Genomic DNA, 18,415 nt, shown 5'->3' with positions numbered 1-18,415 from the left:
TTGTTTTTTTAAGTGTTACTATTGATAACATATGACTAGATTAAATAATATCCAAGATTCCAAAACTTTTAAACATCAGTCAAAACTTTTAGTACATTAGTAAATGTGAAAATAAAAGTAACATATTTTGACCTGGCATAAGGCTTCTTTCATGTGTTGCATCTGTAAATGTGAAGATAAAGGTAAAGCAAATGTGTATATGTATGTGCAGGCATTAACTTGTATATATTATTTATGTCTTGCACTTAAAACACTATAAAATTATTATTTTGATATTTAACTTAAAAAGACAGTAAAATTATGATCTAAATATATGTATAAGCATATTGAATCTATGATCCAACTTAAACTATTAAGCTTTAAGTCACTTGTCATATGTTGTCAGCATAAAAGTATTAAAATTAAAATTTTATGTTGTGACATGTATTTGCATGGAAATTTGTTTAATAAAGGCACTGCCATGCTCCTCGCTAAAGGCTAATGACATAATGTACTTATAATTAATTATACCTTTCTATATGTATAAATATTCATACATATAAAATATGTATGCATATGTATACAATTTTTGTAAGTAATGCTGAATCACTCTGCAAAATAGTTTTAGGAATGCTGTACATCAATTCCAAAAATAATTATGTCAAATTATAATATCTTATAATTCACAAAGAAATTTTGTATTATAATAGTGTGCTAATGCTAATTGTAAAACAAAAAATATATTTAAATAGTAATAAAAGAGTAAATATTTTGTACATCTTATGTATGCACCAATTGTTGGAAATTATGTACTTTAATTAACAGAATCTTAAAGCATTATTAAGGAAAGCATAATTACAAAATGATGTGAAAAATACAAGTATAATGATCAAATTGACAAACATGAAATAGTGAAATGTTATACATTATACAAATATTTATCTGTTATAACAATATTATTATTATATTAATTATACTAGTTTGTTTCTTAGTAACTGAACACAACACTGACGTGTTTTAATTCATACATCAGTCCATCTTAGTCTACACATGTTATTACTTCTTTCTTTAATTACTAATAGTGACGAAAAGGACCGCAAAATATTAAACATAATAAATCGATATAAGAGCTAAAATAAGATTAAATTTCAAGCTTTAAAGATTTTAATTTTCTTTAGCACTTTTCTATCACTTTAATCGCTTTTATTACAAATTTATTCAAAGTTCAAAATTTTAAGTACCGTTCAAATATTTTTGTGAATAAAAAAATTGTGTTGTGATATAAAAAAATAGATACGCCAATTATTTATAGTAAGTATATCATGAAAGTGATATCATTTATAAATGTGTAAATTATTGCTAGTAATAATAGCAATAGCAATAATTTACATATATATAAATAAATTATATATATTCATAATTTTATATTTTATACAAAATTTAAGATAAGTTTATACAAATAAAGTATATTGTTTCAATTTTTAATAATACTGGAAAAATATTGGCATGCATCTTAATTTATCTTTATTTTTTTATCTACTTATAATACACTAATTATTTCTTATATGGATTCATAAAAAAGCCATGTATTTCTAAATTAAAAGTTTTAATGAGTATGTAAATCAGAGTAGGAAATGCTTTGAATGATAATAAAAACTAAATGGATTATAATGTTCATCGAGAATAATTAATAAATCTGTATAAAATAAATGATTTAAATACTGTGTTAAACATACTAAATGTAATTGGTTTAAAATAATTTTTCATAATGATATTGCCTTTAAGACATTTTCATACAAAAGCACTTACATATTTTTAAGTATAAAAGAATAACATGTAAATACTTTTCATTAATTTAATATTCACAAAATAAGATTTTACTCTTATTACAAAAATCTAGAATGCCATAAAAAAGGACATATAGAATGTAAGACGGATTCAGTGGAAATGAAAGAAATATCACTTATAAATAAAAAAAAAGAAATTAACGGAAAAGTTCCTTTGGTAAATTATATAAAAATATTTTTCGAATTTTTATCAAAGAAAATATTGAATATTAATTTTATTACACACTTTAATCTTATGATGAGCGTCGTCTTTGTTACTTGTCAAAAGTAATTACAAAATCATTTTTCACTAGTTGTGAAATTATTAATTTTTGCTATTTTTCATTCAACATTAATGGCATTAATAAATATAAATGATCTGCTTTTTTAAACAGAATCAAATATAGGAGATAAAAGATTCTATTCAAAAATTTCTACAATATCTCAAGTCTTGTGAATAAGCGGAATTCTTTCGTTTAACGTTTAAATTAACTTGCCGTAAATAAAATTCTTTAAATATAAATTTCAATAATCTACTATTGCATTTATACACATACATTTCTATGAAATAAATGGACTCTAATGATAACTGTTATGAATTTAGACTATGGCAGTGTAAAATATGTATTACAATATGTCTCAACATCAACTAAGGTAAACATCAAAAAATAAAAAAAAAATCATATTTATTACTTTTTAGTATAAAAAATTAAATTAGTAAACATGACACGAAACACTATAAATTGCATTATACTAATCAAGTCTGTTTTATTGTAGGAAAACAATTTACGTCGTAAAATCTAAAATATAAATAAATTAATATTGTTTCATACGAGTATTACACACATAGATTGATATGTAACACTTATATTATTAAATATCACCAATATATATATCAAAGAAATTATTTTGATTGATCCAACTCTATAACTTTAAAAAACAGTAGATGAAAAACTTAAGAAATATAGATATTAAACTGATACATAAAATTATTTAAAAAAAAGTCTTTTAGAGAAGCAAATAATTTAAGCTACATTAAATATATATTTGGTATATGTCTGCGATGAATGAATTAGTTTTGTTGGACATACAACAAATTTGATACTTGAAACTCAACTGTTTTTACCAGTATCTATATTTTTTTATACAATCATTTCCCAAGTCTACAACTACTAAGTGATTGTCAGGTAGTACCGCAATACCTGAAGGACGTCGTAGTTTTGAACTATGCGAATCAATTTCAGTTAAAATATTACCTCCTCCTAACTTTAAAACTTGAATTATACTGCGACCTTTATCGGTGCGAGTTCCAAGTATTCTGCCTTCTGCATCAACAGCAAGGCCTCCATAAGTACCTCTTCCTGCAACACGCGATAGGTGTCAAATATGACAGTTAATTCATAAGAATGACATAGAATTATAATTTACCTTTGCCTTCTGAATAAATTTCCTCAGAAAAATCTCCTTTAGCGGAAAATACTTGTATACGACTATCAGCAACTACGATTTCACCATTAGGTCCAACAGTTACAGAAGTAATTAATTTGAATGTACTTCTTTTTCCAACCTATTAAATAATATTAAAAATACATATATATAATATCGAGTATAATAAACACAGAGAAACATTAAAAGTAATAACGAATTTAAAGAACTAAATACTATCTAACCTGAAAGAGAATTTTGCCATCAGAATCAAATACAAAAACACAACTTTGACCATTATCTGCAACAAGTATATGACCATAACTTTTATCTACTGCAACATCAATGGGTTCCTACAGAACAAAATTAATAATATGATGAATAATTAAACAAGCTGCAGACTTCAAAAAATATTTTAAAAATAGACAATACTAACTTGAAATGCATTATGGGAAAAAGATTTAATAGTGTCTCCTAGAGAACTCATTTCAGTTACTCTTCTCGTTCTCCAATTGACAACAACAATACCTTGTTGAGAAATACCAATTCCTGTACAACTACGTCCTTCAAGACCTTCGTTAATTATATGCCTTTGAAACTCCAAATCACAATTGAGTACCTAAAAAATGTAACATTATTTATAATACAACTGGGATATTTATCATTCTAAATACATTATAACTTTAAATATACCTTTATACGTGAATTCCCAGTGTCTAAAATATATATCATGCCATCATCATCAACAGCAACTGCAACTGGTTGATGAAATTCGTCTTTTCCAATTCCTCGTCTTCCATATATTTTAATAGGTTCATTATGTTCAGTTGCATCAAAAAATAAAGGATAATCTTTAATAGGCCGCTCGAAAACTGACAACTTTAAGATATAGCGGCTTGCAGATGGAGGTCGGAACAATACTTCGTATGTACCATTTTCTAAATCTACAATTTCAGTATCAATATTGGAACTTTGGTTTTCTGAATGGATACTATCTGCTAAGGTTAATTCTGCAGTAATAAGATCTCCTCCAACATTTCTAGGATGTCCATGATAGTCAATAGTTTCTACTATTACAGCTGCTTGCAGTTTCGCTATGGCGGGGTCTTTTAACCGGGCTCTGCATAACCCTGTTATAAAATATAAGTTACCACTATAAGTAATAATTCTTTCTCATGAACTGTAAGTTAAAAATATAAAGCAATAACGCTTGCATAATAATAAATAACAAGTTTGAAGCAGGTACTTTACTGTATTATCAATCCTCAGGGTACCTGGCAATGTTGTACTAGAACGTACTCTTCCCAAGTTATTAAGAGCTTCCTCTAATTGAGAAAGAGCATTATTGTGATTAAATTCAAAAGTTATAAAAGCATTTTCTTTAGGTTCACTAAGTGCTGATGCCGCATCGAGTTGGTCTGATAAACTACCAATTCTTTGTGTAATATTTCGAACTTCAACCTTTAAGAATTATACACATATTTATTATATATGCAATATGGACTTATTAATGATACTATACCTGATATTGTAAGCCTTCACATTCTCGTTGCACTTTATTTTTTTCAGCTTCTATCAGAGCATGTTGTTCCTCTAACACATGTTTCTTATCTCTTGCAGCAGCAGTAACAGCTGCTTGTAATTCTGAACGTCTCCTTTCAATTTTTGATATAATTTCAGCAAATTCAGTATCTACGGCACTCAAACACCTCTCTGTTGAAGCTTCCAAACGTTGTAATTCTGTATTCACAGAATCTTGAGCTTGTGTTAACTAGAACAAGCAAAATACTATTTATAAATACAATAATATTCTATGGTTAATAAATCTCAACTCGTGAAAAAGATATACTATTACCTTGGATATACATTCATTGGCTTTGTAGAGCAAGATCTCAGACATCCTCTTTATTGCAATACTAAATGGTATGATAGTATGCTCAGTACATCCTGGAGATGTTCCTGCATGATTACCACCTGTACATACTGTACAAAATACTGTATCGCATGTTTCACAAAATAACAATTCTTGATTTATGTGGACTGAACATTTTGGAATAACCTGTAATATCAATAAAAATTTTACATAATATGCTCAGTAACATATAAAGTGAAGTTATATAAAAAATATTGTTTCAAACCTCCCGTCTTTGTCTGGACATGAGATCAAGTAATTGGTTCACTAGGAAACTAGGTGGTAAAGCAGCTACTCCACCACGAGGAATTGTTATTAATTCTCTGCAAATAGGACATCGAAAGGCACCGGTCTCGCGAGTCTGAGACGCAGCAATTCTTGTTAGGCAGTGTAAACATACCTGTAAGTATGAACAAACAGCTAATATACTATCTCATTACATTAAAAGCTTACTATTTAATAAATATAAATAATATTAATATGACATTTACCGTATGTGAACATGGTAATAATTTAGGAGTATGTTCTCCACCATCATAAACACAAAGACATGTGCCACATGTTAAAAAACTTTCATTAAAATCTTCATAGTTTATACTAACTGTTTCCACGAGCATAGAGCTCATACTAACCATCCTCTCCCCTAGCCGTGTCCTGCAAAAAATTAAATATTTTTATTTACTTTATAGTAAATAAAAAAGCTTGTCCTTATAAAGAAATTTCACATGCAATTGTAATATTTAAAATATATTTGAATAAAACATTATTCTTTATATACATATGTGATCTTGAAAAATATAAAAAAGATTAATAATATTATTGAAGAATACTGATTTATTCATTTATTAATATATCAGGCATTACACATAATAAGAAATATGGGATATTATCGCTACAATGTATTTAAATATAAAAAGTTATTTAAATAACATAATAAATTTATATATATAAAGCAACTTTTTATATGTATATAACAATTGATTTCAATATATGATACATATTTAATTGTTATGACAGTATCACTTTCTATCTGTTTATAATTCCTTAAAAATAAAAATTATATAGGGTGTCGGAAAAGTTTACCGATTTATCAATCGTGATCAAGTAGTGCATTTTGACATTCGCAGTCCACTTTGGTCTTTTGACCATAGCAAGTGATTAAGTATAAAAGAAATTCCATAATATCAAGAGTATTAAAACAAATTATTCGTAAAAACATTTGTTTAATAATAAACTCACTGTATAGCTAAACGCAGTGCCTCCATAATGGAGTTAGCCCTGTCGTTGCTTTAAGAAATATATACATCCGTTACATTACACACATTTTAGCGGAGTGTCGGTGCACGCTTAGAATATACTTCTTTTTTTTTTCGTATAAATTTTTATTATCAGATGAACAGAATAACACAAACAGGTTCGTCAAATAACTTTCGTGTAAATCGCATCTTTTAATTCCTACTATGCTAGCGAATTTAAATATCAAAATATGTGCACATATCAACAACAAAATATCGTGTTTTTAAGAGGCATCAAAGTAAGGAACTTTCTACGTGTAATTTTTTTTTATATCTACAATATTCTCAGGCAAAATGACACAATGCATTGTTCTTTGCTTTTTAATTAATATCTATTGCTTCGAATAAAACGCACGTTCGCGCAAAATGTTGTCAATAAACATAACACTTCTTTCACAATTTCTTCCTCGCAAAGGAGCCACAGAGTACAAAGCATATGCCGATGGAAACTCTTTGTCTATCTTTCTTTCGAAATACCTATTGTCCTCGAGACGGGAATTGTTACTAAGATGAATTTTTGTATTCTGAACAACTTGTTACAAATGTAATTCGTAAATGATATTAAAAGCCAAATGCAAAGGACAATCCTGAACTCAACAATGTTGAAGTTTAAACTTATTTTTACTTCACTTTTGAAATTGTTTATTTTTGCAAATATTTGATGTCATTTCGAATGTTTGCCCTATTGTGCGTCACTATCACTCGCAATATATTTGCCGAATCACATACGTGCCTAGTCCGTTCAAATGGCAGTAATAATACTGTCGAAATTCGTTAGTGTTCTGTCGCATTTTTCCAAACAAATACAAACACGGACAACAACGAACCGCATCAGCTGCGGAGCGCAGCGACTCACGTTTTACAGCTGCGCACGTTCTCGCCTGCATCCACAGCCGGCAGCACTACCAGGGACGAAATAATACGTATACTATGCGGGTGCCCGCGGCTACGGCCTACCAACATGCCATTTCTTTCTTTCGTCGTTTATGTTTCTGCGAGAATTCCTTCGGCCGATATACCACCATCTTCGTGAAACGTTTAAAAACAATAATTTCAAACGATTCGATCGATTCGAATCGTATCACGATTTCCAATGATTTTCTGTTTATAAGTAGATTGAATAGATAAATGTATTTTTACGAAGAATTTTTGTCGCGAATACTAGTGAATAAATAACACTGACAAATGCTTTATTTTTCGTGTGTGAATTTTTTAATACATTATAATCTACGTGGAACGATTAAGCGTAGCGTTTACGATGCACAAAATAAAAGTTGTTTTGTTCTGAGATAATATTCAATTCGAAGTTTGTTATACGCGCCGCGTCATACGTCCCTGAGTATTGGCGTACCATCAAGCGTTTGCCACGAGAGCGAGAAGAAATATATAGGAGAAAGCGATGATAAAGAAAGAGAGATACACGCGTCTGCTGAAGGGTAAAGAGACGCACAACACCAACGGCGATACAAAGACGGAGAAATGCCTGGTATGCTTGTGCGAGGTACACGGCCACATAGCTGGCTGAATTGTCTACTGCGCAGTCGCCCGTTAAAAGGTGTAGCGTCTGATGTGTGTATGCTTTGCTTACTTACATGCACTTGCTACAGCCGGCCTCTCGGACAGCTGTGTGTTTCCTATAGTCACGAATTTCATGTTTTCAGAAACTCTCATCTATATGCAGCATTACATTCACCTTATAATATATTTAGAACCTGTTTCTTAAGTTTTCACGATTTCAATCATACGATAACTTTATCTGATTAGAAACTTCTTTTATTGAAAAATAAAATTTATTGAATGAGAGTTAGAAACTAAAATGATAAAAAAGTAGATAAATTTCATCGTTCAAGTTCAATTGTATCGTTCTATTAATTTTTACGAAGGGGCTAAGAAAAATAAAATACGAAGAGAAGATATTTATGTAAGTTTGTTTCTTGAAAATTTTCTCATTTTACATTTTACAAAGATTGTCAACTTGTTTAAAAACAAAAATTAATATATATCATGTAGCGTTTCAAAAAGGACCATATTTTTATTTTACCATTTTTATCAACCCCTAAAATGCGAGTGACATACTATAATAGATACACATAAATTCTATAAAACTTTATATTGTAGATGTTTACGCGTCTCTTAAGAAAGTTCGTCACATACTTACATGAATGGACAGCAGCTCATGAAGCTTCCTTTGATAAACTCAGATAAGTTATTTTTATACAAGCAATGTATTGGCGCGATATATTATTTATGGCGTCCTAAGGATCTTACACAGGCGTGATATGCACACTAATAAAGCACCATGATACAGCGATTCAAGTACGGCAGGATCTTCAATATCATACGACTGTTTACAACAGCATTTCCTAGCAAGCTATGTTCAAATGTTCAGTGTCGGATTTTTTATCACGAATAGAAGGTGCCGAGACATAATAAAACATTTATATATCCTTTTTAGTTTCAAAAGAATTGTACGATGTCAGGAGTTAAAGGCGTGCACATTGATATCGATAAACATATGCGTTTGCAGATTTTATTTAATACTCGTTCTCACACTTTGTAAATGTAAACAATGAAATCGATGAATATAGATATAAATGCATCTCCGATACATGTCACGAGCCGAAACTGATCAGTGTCTAGTCACTTTTTGGCTAATAGCGAATAGGCAACGTGACATAATTTTTATCAGTATATCAATCTTCATCAATTTTCTGGTCAATGAATATCGCGATTTCGACAATCGTTTTGCGTATATACAAATTTTTGTCTTGTACACACTCGATACTTTAGCACGCAGATTATTGAATTATCTTGTTAACAATGTCCGAACGGTTTGCAGTTGCTACAGAGCTTTTACGTAGTTAATTAATAAAAGTGCCAGATCAACATTCATTATTTTTTCCCACTACAAACATCGAAGGTTTTGCCACTCTTAACACAATCCCCCGTGTACAGTTTCCATCGCGGTCATATTTCTCTTCTGCAAACTACTAGAATGACGTTCTTAAGACGAAAGACAAGGATGGCGATATCGATTTCAGACAATGTACGTTAAGCTCCAGCAGGTGGCACGGCCACCGGTCCTCGTCTTTCACGGCACTCTGTTTTTCTCACAAAATCACACGGACAGGCACAGGCAATGAGAAATTCGCGAGACACGAGAAACAGGGGATGAAAGCACACCCTCGAAACTGTCCTTGCTTGATGGCGCGTGCGCGGCGTGATTTAGGTCATACGTTTCATTACAGATAAACGCTAGTTATAGTACACGGTCCAGGGTTTTCTTTCTCACTCTATTAAATTATCATTGTTCTTCATCGAATTTCCTAAAAAAATTATTGCATTAACTTGATACTTATTTTAGATCCGATGCACCTCGAGTATTGGCAATCTGTCATAGATTACACGTGCTTTGCAAACATTGGCGAGGTCGGGGTAGCAATGCGCATCCTTGGCCTCGATGTTGGCAATCTTTGAATAAGTGCTACCAGTGGTGTAGCCAGAGGGGTTTATAAATGTATTGTGATCTCTGTTAGATTTTAATCACAAAGAACCTTTATTACTTCAATTAATTATGTTCTTACTTGATTAAATAGTATCAATAAAATATTTTATATGTCGGTGAAATACATAATAATTTTGAAATCTTATGCATATCCGAAATTTACTTTCCAAGGATATATTACTACGTGCAGCATCCTTCTTAGTCCTGAAACGATTTTCGATGCATACAATTCGGACATGCGCTATTGAATTCAGGTTATTCGACGCTTGACCGAAATTAAGATTGAAGATTTCTTACTGCATTCTAATATCAAGGATACCTTTTATTCTTCCGCTCTCTACAATCACCGGTCACACAATTTTAACGCGGAAATAAATTTCTAACTTTAATAAAGCTTTATCACTTCGTTTTCAAGGATTGAATATGCGTAAGTTCAACATCTTTATTTTAATTTCTTAAAATTTAGCGAATGCATGACCTTTTAAAGGAAGACTATACATGTAATAGTGAGAAATAAAATAATAAAATATGAAACAAAAGTATGTATTACAAATCAAGATTTAAGATTTATCTTATAAGATTTATGCGGTATTTGAGTATTAGATATATATTAAGTGTTTATAATTAATTCTAACTGTGCTTATAACAAATCATGTATTTTTCCGTATAAATGTTATAAGCTTCCTAAATGTTCTATCTAATTCAACGAATTAGGTACGTGTGACATTAATTTGTGCATACGAGCCGCAAAATTAGTGTCACCTTAAAGTGTATTTGCATAAGCGTAGGACGCACTGCAGCGTATATAACTTAACATAAATTACAGCTATCATGCAATGTGAAAAACATACAAGAAATGCAAATAGTATATTGGAAATGAAATTGTATAAAACGAACAGAACAACTGCTAGGTAAATTGATACTTTGCTAATGCACGAATGCGATGTCTTCGTTTATTAAGACGGAACACGTTTGTTTAGTCTCTCGCCCAGATTACAGTTTTGTTTTAAAAGTTCTTGGACTACCCTTCTTGCTTTAACATTTTCTCCTCTTATAAGTAACATTAAAGAAAGATATCACATTTGTAATTAATTAAATGATTTATTTCATAGTTGTATTCTTCGAGAAATCACAAAGTGCGAAGGTATACATAATCCACCATGTAATATTCATTTAACAGTAATTTAATTAGATTCAATCATCTCCTTATCTAATTCTTATTTTCTATGTGATCTTTGATCCAATCAATATAACTGTAGACACGGGTGAAGACATCCGGTCGACCTCTTGCACATGGTATTCCCCAGGATACAACTCCAATTTGTTCATTGTCGGCAACTAAAGGGCCACCGGAATCACCCTGTTTGAAGATAAATAATTCAATATATATAATTTACTAGAAAAAAAAGAGAGAGCAATATCTCATCCTTAACTAATAAAATAAACTAATGTTTGCAAGCTGCAAATATATATAAGTATATTGATAAGTGTGCATCATATTGTAAATCATAATACTAACGTAAAAGCTTAATATTTTATCAAACATTCGATCTAACTAACAACAAGAAGGTTGGAATTTCCTCCGCGTACTTCGAGTAATTTTTTTCGAACTAGGTGAGAGAAACTTAATAGTCGTTTAAATGCTCGTTGTTACACTCTCGACGACACGGTTTTCGCGACAAATAAGAAAAAAAAGTGCTGCTTTAGTTGAGGGGTCCTTTGACATGAAAGGGCTCTCTTCTCGAGTACTAGACGTAATGCACTTACGTGACAAGCGCCTTCACCTCTCTTGTTAAGTGTACAGATATTGTCGTTGGTGACACGGAAGCTGGCGTTTAAACATAGTTTTTGATCGATTACACTTAGCTGTATGTAATATAGATCGTTCGGCGTTTGTCCGGGATACTTTAATCATTTGTATGTAATTGGTACCGCATTCACAACCATTCAAGTATAAGGAAAAAGAAAAATTAACGAATATAATTATTTTGATAAAAGAAAGATGCTAAAATTATAATTCACAATAGTTGGTACTTACGCTAGTAGTTCCCCAACCAGATAATACAGCGGGATAATCTATTTTGCCGAAGTTTTCATTAGGTAACGCGATGGGCTTCACTTTGTCTCCGAAAACGATGTCCTTGTCCACTTTGATCAGTCCGATATCGTTTCTAATCAATATAGAACTGTACTTTGGATGGCCAATTATTTTTTCAGATTGATACACGTCGCCACCTTTGTCTAAAGTATTGGAACCAAGCACGACAGCTATGGACGTATCGTTGAAACTAAAACGATAGGTTGTAGGTATAAGCAGTGAAAGAAAAAGGTACCTAGTTTTTTCTGCAGGAATTGAATTAATATCTACCTTGATAAACAATGAGCAGCTGTTAGTACCCATCTCTCGTTCAGTACAGATCCTCCGCAAAAATGACGATTTTTGTAACGTAATGAAGCTTGATACGGATATTGTCCGTCCTCTGCTACAGAACCGCCGACGATTTTTGGAACTTCATTTATACTTGCGGCTATATTTAATAATCTTATATAATAATACATCTCACTAGCGTTTAAATTTAATTTACAGTTTTAAGTCGTTGTATTTTGAAAGTTCAATTACGAATAAATGCTAATTTTTTTAAATAGAATCATTACCTGATGCTTCAAGTATTGCTATAATGGCGAAGATATAAAGAAACAAAAACATTTTAAGACACTTGTTTTTTTTTTTTGTTGTAACGAATAAGCTATCAATCTGGTATACTGGACACATTTCAGGAGTATTTATACCAAGTAATTTTAATGACCGTGGGAATTAAAAACACACCTGGCCAGTATTTAAATTTAGGTCAGATATTACCTACAAAAAAAAGCTTATTCGAATGTATCTCACGTATGTTGCGATAAAACCGAAGAAAATTCGTGACCGACCGGGTACCGCTACCACTTAAGAGGAGAACAGTCATAAACTAGCAATTCTAGTCAAAATCTATTCTTTTATCTCTCGATAGGGGTTTTTTGACCATGGGCCAACATAGGAAAATATTTGTAATAGGTGTCATTTCTATCTTATTTTTGTCTTGTTTCACTTTCACCAATCTTATTTTTGTTTTATATTCACCTCCTTTAAGAATTACAAATGAAATAGCTTTTAAAGTATATTTTAATCTGTTTACTTTTATGAGATGAAATTGTAGTTCATTAGAAGTTAAGATATATTTTCTTTTTTAACTATATCACGCCTGCTGATACACTATATTCTTTAAAGAGTTAAAAAATGGCGACAAATTAGTTTTGCCATAATAGTTCAGAATTACGACTTGTGGTAATAATTACATGTTTGGTTTGCCCGATTCATGTTTCTTTGTCGATCAGTGACTCAAAGAGGATTATCCGAGAGCCTTATTAAAAGAGCGCGCAGGACAATTTAAAAAGGCATAAAGCTGCACAATTTATTCCATTATGACATGACTCACCCTGATTATGTTCCATTCAGAGACGGTGACTGGGTGATTGGCCTCATTCAAATTGTATGGTAGTGGTAAAAGTCTAATTCTGTCGTCATACACGAATGCACTGTGTACTCAAATTAAATTCATATTGCTTTTAAATATCGCTATATTACATTGGAGCAATAATGCCTATAGAGGCGCATACGTAAACAGAAACTATTTCATTTCTAATAACTTGAGTGGAGATGTACATATGATTTCAGATGATTTACTTCGATAATTTCAGCTACTAGGTGTGGTTTAAAAAGATGTTGGATGAGTTGTGAAATGGACAAGGAGTAAGGATGTTTTAACGCAATGGAATATATTATAATAAAGAAGAGGACATCAAAGACGTATAACTTGAACTTCCTTTATTTAAATGAATCAGAGGTAATATGAACCATCGATGTAACGTTGCTTGTACAAAAATCAAACTCAACTTCATTCTGCATTGGCTGCTTTTAATTTTTGAATACTATCAACGCAATTATCTGAGAAGTGCGAGCTATTGCGTGTTATTCTAATTAATCGGAACTTCGACATTGACGAACGGATATGGGTGTCGCAACCGCTCATATTCCCCGTGGTATATACCTATAAAATACTCATATATCTCACAACCAGAAGTTAATAATCAGAACTGTACCGCTTCTCCCGTGCATATAAGAAAATAAATAAACATAGAAAAAAGCTTGGCCATAAGTAACTTTTTTCATCGCGTATATATATATATAATATAATATAATATATATATTTTTTTATTTTGTTATTACTCGAGCTATATATATATATATATATATATATATATATATATATATATATATATATATATATATATATATAAATTGTCCGTTCCCTTATGTAAGTATGATCGTTTACAAAAGCTACTGTTTCAGTATCACTTGCCGTCGATCACGCTTTAATGCACATATGCTTTTCGGTAAATCGTGTGAAAGTAAACGTGTGTATAATATAATATAATTTGAAACTGCGTAAATCGTTGGCTTATTTTTTTTCGTTTTGTCTTATCCGTGTTCGCTTAAACGTATTTTATAATTATTCACCTTGTACCATACCGAATCGATAAAACTTTATGATTGTCTAATATTTTTAATATAACTATACATTATAAATTACGCTTATCTTATTCTAACGATGCTCCTTACCAGTAGCACGCCAGGGGCGATTGAGTATTTCTGTACGGCATGTTTTTTGTAACACCCGTTACATATAGAATAACATCGATAGTAATAAAAATATAAACATTATTTCGTTTCATTTTTAAACTTTAAATCATACAATTATAATTTAATAGCTAGATAGTACGTACAAAATCAAATGCCAGCACCTCGTTTAACGAGACGGATTACGTTTGGAAGTGCATCAATCACGCACACTAGTTAAGTGTAAAAAAAATACTTTCCTGCCGTTGAAATACTCACAGTGAAATAATTGTGAAGATAGCGAGAAAAAAAAAAGAGGCGAATTATATAGAACATAATTCTAATACAAAAGTATTTAACTTACTTAATCTTAATTTTTATTCATCCGAACAATATTAAACATTAAGAAATACGCGATAGTATTAAGGATCATATAAAACATACATATTGAATGTGTGAAAGATGCAAATAAAACTTATTTTACAATACTTTATCTTTGATTTATAATAAAGAATTCTACTTAAATAGAAATACTTTTCATTGATAGTCAATTTACATTTTCATTTTCTTTCACTTTTGTAAATACACCTTAAATGCAAAGCAACTCAAAAAAGTCCGACTATTCTAGGTAATTTAAGCATCAATTGTGCTTGATTTCGTCAAAAAGAAATGAATAAAAATATGTTTTATATAGCTGTGTTATGCAAATTCACATTGGTCTTTTTTTAGTGATGTTTAATGAAATGATCAAAATTATACGATAAAGTTACTTTATATTAACATTCATTTAATGTAAATGTTCTAGAAAATATGTGTATACAGAAAGTTAATACCCAAAATCGTAAATTGATTTAAAATATTTAGTAACTTAAATTCATAGTATCACATGGTGCTGCCATCCAATATTGTAGGTGTGTAAGTGTGTACATAATGATGGCTATATTATATTCTAGGCCATAGAACTCCGTCACTTATTGGCTATGAAGTATTTAAGTATATTATTGGGTTTTGGTTTACTAGTCGTCGGCCAGGAACGGGTCACTTCTCTTTGTATATCGATGGGTAAAGATTTAAGAACTGCCGCATCAATTTTTGGAGATAATTGCATTGGTGATGAAGGACTGAGTCGAAGATCAGCCATTTCGTTGCTCGGAGATTCTCTACGTCCACTCAACCATACTTCCAATCTAGTCTTTTTTGGTAAAGGTTCTATTTCGTTCAATACATCATCGTCCGCATTTTGGTTGTTAGCACCTATTGATTTCGAAACTGGAGAGGAGGTGGTACTCATCGCAGAACCGTCGTTACTATCTTGATTTACGCTCATTGGTGATCCGAGATTAATGTCGGAAACGCCTTCTTCCGAGCTTATATCTAGAACAGACTGGACAGCGACTTGTTTTCGCAAGAAAGATGTAATACTATTCTTTCCAGAAGATCTCTCTTCGAATTTCGTGAAAGCAACTCCTAAAAGAGTTAAATGGAATGGTTTAGAAACATCGACAGTACGGTGAAATAGTTTCATTGCTAGTGCCAACATTTTAGCATGATCATAAACACCAGATTTTGTAGAAGGCAATAGGTGTTTCGGTAAAGCGCATTGTCGAGTTTCTCTTTTACCAGAAGTTGTTTTATTAAAATCATGTTTCCTAACAGTTAATCTCATAGCAATAGGAATTCTACCATCCTCCATAGCTAATTCTGTTAATCTTCTCAGAAGTGCTCCTAGTCTTGATTCTACTTCAGCTACCAAAGAAACACTCTTGAAGCCATCTTCTAAACCTATACTCTGTCTCTTTCCTGTTGGTTTAACGACGGTCTCGTCAATACCTTCGGCATTATCTTTTAATTTTCGTGCTAAGTCAATACCAATTTTCATCTCTAAGGTTTCCAAAGGTGTTTTTCTTAGATCATCCACTGTTTTTATGTTGTTGGAAATTAACAATTGCGCAGTTTTTTGCCCAACACCTGGTATTTTAGATACAGATCCTATAGTAGACAAGAACATAGGTGCACTGCATGGGAATACTAGTGTTTGATGATTTGGTTTATGCAATGATCCCACCAGTTTTGCTAAAAGCTTATTATGTGCTATTCCAGCACTGCATGTAATATGCAAGTCTTTATAAATTCGTTCTCTTATTTCTGCTGCAATTTTGGAAGCTATAATTAATCGAGCATGACAGCCACAAGGACATTCTTCTTCGGAGGGACCAAATACTTTACCAACTGGATTTTCATCTTCCATATTAATACTTAAATTTAACTCTGAATTATTTCCAGAATTCATATATTTTTGTACAATAGAAGTTACGTCCATAAAATTGTCATCAAGACCCAATCTTTCAACTAATGGAGTAAACTGATGCAATATCTCCAGTACTTTAGCAGAATAGTGACGATAGTTTGTTAAATCTTCACCATTTACCAACACCAATTCTGGGCACAATTGTAAAGCTTCTTGTACTGACATACATTTTTTTATTCCATGTTCTCGTGCTAAATAATTGCTTGTCACTACTATACTTTTTTGTTGCACTCCCAATGGTTTGCCTTCTAGCTCTGGATGCCTAAGCATCTCTATTTGAGCATAGAAACAATCAACATCTATATGAATTATGGTTCTCGGATGTCTGATAATTGCATCAAATTCAATAGAATCCATTGAGGTCAATTTACAAACAATATTATACATATAATCTTTATCACATCAGTGACTTATTCAATATTTCAACATAGTATAATCTGTAATAATAATAAATACTCAATTAGCATTATAAACGATAAAACTAAATGATTTATAAATAATTGTCATTATTAACATATTACAATTATCAACACAGTGAATAAAGCCAAATAATAGAATCAGTTTATTACCTTTCTCAAAAACAAATTTGTTGAAAAATATATCCTTAAGTGCAGATTTTCATTTTATTCATGACATTAACAAAGAGTACTTTTCTTTATTATTTACACACACGTTATTAACACACTTTAGCGTAAATTTTTACAATAATTTTTGAATATAGAAGTGTTTACTTGTCGATATGTTTAATTGCAGACGTATATCTAAAAAATAGGTTAAGTTGTGCAGTCAAAACATACAAACTGTTTACTATTTTCAACTTACATATGGAGACTTATAATTGTATAACAAGTTATCATTTTCGTTCTTAAATAAACTACTCCATAGCATGGCTATTAAAATAGTTTATTATTATTTCTCAGAACTTTCCTTAGATCATAAAGTAAGGTTACCATTATTTAGTGTTCATTTGGAAGCTGTATCTCACAACACATAGAATATTAACGTATAGATATATTTTTATTTTCCAGAAATCCGTTAGATCACATTGAACGGACATTAATTTGTAGTTGGAGCTGTTAAAAAACACGAATGACTCACTTCTGAAAGCCACATGAGCTTCTTATAAATTTCATTGAAGAAATATATTCCTTTTACTGCTGATAAGTTTCGACTGCTAGCACGAAACAAAACTACCGTAAAAACTAAATAGAAATTTGTTTACAAACTGTAATGCGACTAATTTATTTTTCACATGGTAGCCATGTTTTGAATTATTAAAGATACTTTGTGCGTGTGTGTGTGTGTATTTATAATTGCATTCTAAATATTGGTGCACATGAATGTTTTAAGATAGATGCACGTATCATCATTTTATGATACAAATATATTTTTCACTAGAGACAGCACACCACAGACTTTTATGCAGCACGTATTTACATAATGGTGCGTTTTCATGAAGTGATAGCCAATAATATTTAAAATAAACTAGGGGAATTATTTAAAATACA

At 31.0% G+C, this 18,415-nt stretch overlaps 3 protein-coding genes and 1 long non-coding RNA gene across 10 annotated transcripts; 1 reads left to right on the top strand and 3 right to left on the bottom strand.

Annotated features, from left to right (window-relative positions):
* Nucleotides 1-2,922: 2,922 nt before the first annotated feature.
* LOC126922045 (tripartite motif-containing protein 2-like) lies at nucleotides 2,923-9,570 on the bottom strand. Of its 5 annotated transcripts, XM_050734222.1 has the most exons (12): nucleotides 8,596-9,570; nucleotides 8,030-8,071; nucleotides 5,634-5,796; nucleotides 5,369-5,542; nucleotides 5,086-5,289; nucleotides 4,753-5,001; nucleotides 4,505-4,691; nucleotides 3,924-4,360; nucleotides 3,667-3,849; nucleotides 3,476-3,583; nucleotides 3,234-3,372; nucleotides 2,923-3,166 (listed from the first exon to the last, which is right to left on the bottom strand). In XM_050734222.1, exons 1-12 carry the CDS (start codon nucleotides 8,613-8,615, stop codon nucleotides 2,928-2,930), a joined length of 2,145 nt encoding a protein of 714 aa, XP_050590179.1. In that variant the 5' UTR covers nucleotides 8,616-9,570; the 3' UTR covers nucleotides 2,923-2,927. The 5 variants fall into 5 exon arrangements, with proteins under 5 accessions (XP_050590179.1, XP_050590181.1, XP_050590178.1 ...); XM_050734224.1 differs by lacking the exon at nucleotides 8,030-8,071 and having other exon boundaries at nucleotides 8,596-9,567; XM_050734221.1 differs by lacking the exons at nucleotides 8,030-8,071; nucleotides 8,596-9,570 and adding an exon at nucleotides 7,294-8,012.
* A 115-nt stretch (nucleotides 9,571-9,685) lies between these two features.
* Nucleotides 9,686-13,976, top strand: LOC126922078 (uncharacterized). Its single transcript, XR_007712650.1, has 2 exons — nucleotides 9,686-10,369; nucleotides 13,681-13,976. It is a non-coding gene; the product is annotated as an uncharacterized LOC126922078 (long non-coding RNA).
* LOC126922072 (chymotrypsin-2-like) lies at nucleotides 11,024-13,052 on the bottom strand. The gene is made up of 5 exons (XM_050734278.1): nucleotides 12,598-13,052; nucleotides 12,311-12,470; nucleotides 11,981-12,230; nucleotides 11,710-11,847; nucleotides 11,024-11,302 (listed from the first exon to the last, which is right to left on the bottom strand). The coding sequence occupies exons 1-5, from the start codon at nucleotides 12,713-12,715 to the stop codon at nucleotides 11,153-11,155; spliced, it is 816 nt and encodes a 271-aa protein (XP_050590235.1). The 5' UTR covers nucleotides 12,716-13,052; the 3' UTR covers nucleotides 11,024-11,152.
* LOC126922051 (DNA polymerase iota) lies at nucleotides 13,791-18,340 on the bottom strand. Of its 3 annotated transcripts, none has more exons than XM_050734243.1 (3): nucleotides 17,730-18,340; nucleotides 17,477-17,668; nucleotides 13,791-17,344 (listed from the first exon to the last, which is right to left on the bottom strand). In XM_050734243.1, exon 3 carries the CDS (start codon nucleotides 17,292-17,294, stop codon nucleotides 15,567-15,569), a length of 1,728 nt encoding a protein of 575 aa, XP_050590200.1. In that variant the 5' UTR covers nucleotides 17,295-17,344; nucleotides 17,477-17,668; nucleotides 17,730-18,340; the 3' UTR covers nucleotides 13,791-15,566. The 3 variants fall into 3 exon arrangements, with proteins under 3 accessions (XP_050590200.1, XP_050590202.1, XP_050590201.1); XM_050734245.1 differs by having other exon boundaries at nucleotides 17,858-18,340; XM_050734244.1 differs by having other exon boundaries at nucleotides 18,006-18,340.
* Between the last annotated feature and the right edge of the window lie 75 nt (nucleotides 18,341-18,415).

The sequence above is a fragment of the Bombus affinis genome, chromosome 11 (assembly GCF_024516045.1).
Source record: "Bombus affinis isolate iyBomAffi1 chromosome 11, iyBomAffi1.2, whole genome shotgun sequence".
Classification (NCBI taxonomy): Eukaryota; Metazoa; Arthropoda; class Insecta; order Hymenoptera; family Apidae; genus Bombus; species Bombus affinis.
This window is presented reverse-complemented; position numbering and strand designations above follow the sequence as displayed.

What these genes read in the sequence shown, in the direction of transcription:
- LOC126922045 (XM_050734221.1), bottom strand. Translation starts at nt 7,400, where the DNA reads ATGTTGGTAGGCCGTAGCCGCGGGCACCCGCATAGTATACGTATTATT. An exon ending in AACGTGCGCAGCTGTAAAAC is followed by an intron (nt 5,797 to 7,293) that starts GTGAGTCGCTGC and finishes AATTTTTTGCAG; the next exon opens with GACACGGCTAGGGGAGAGGA. An exon ending in AATTTATTCAGAAGGCAAAG is followed by an intron (nt 3,167 to 3,233) that starts GTAAATTATAAT and finishes CGCGTGTTGCAG; the next exon opens with GAAGAGGTACTTATGGAGGC.
- LOC126922072 (XM_050734278.1), bottom strand. Translation starts at nt 12,715, where the DNA reads ATGTGTCCAGTATACCAGATTGATAGCTTATTCGTTACAACAAAAAAA. An exon ending in AGCAATACTTGAAGCATCAG is followed by an intron (nt 12,471 to 12,597) that starts GTAATGATTCTA and finishes TATTAAATATAG; the next exon opens with CCGCAAGTATAAATGAAGTT. An exon ending in GCTGCTCATTGTTTATCAAG is followed by an intron (nt 12,231 to 12,310) that starts GTAGATATTAAT and finishes CTATCGTTTTAG; the next exon opens with TTTCAACGATACGTCCATAG.
- LOC126922051 (XM_050734243.1), bottom strand. Translation starts at nt 17,294, where the DNA reads ATGTATAATATTGTTTGTAAATTGACCTCAATGGATTCTATTGAATTT.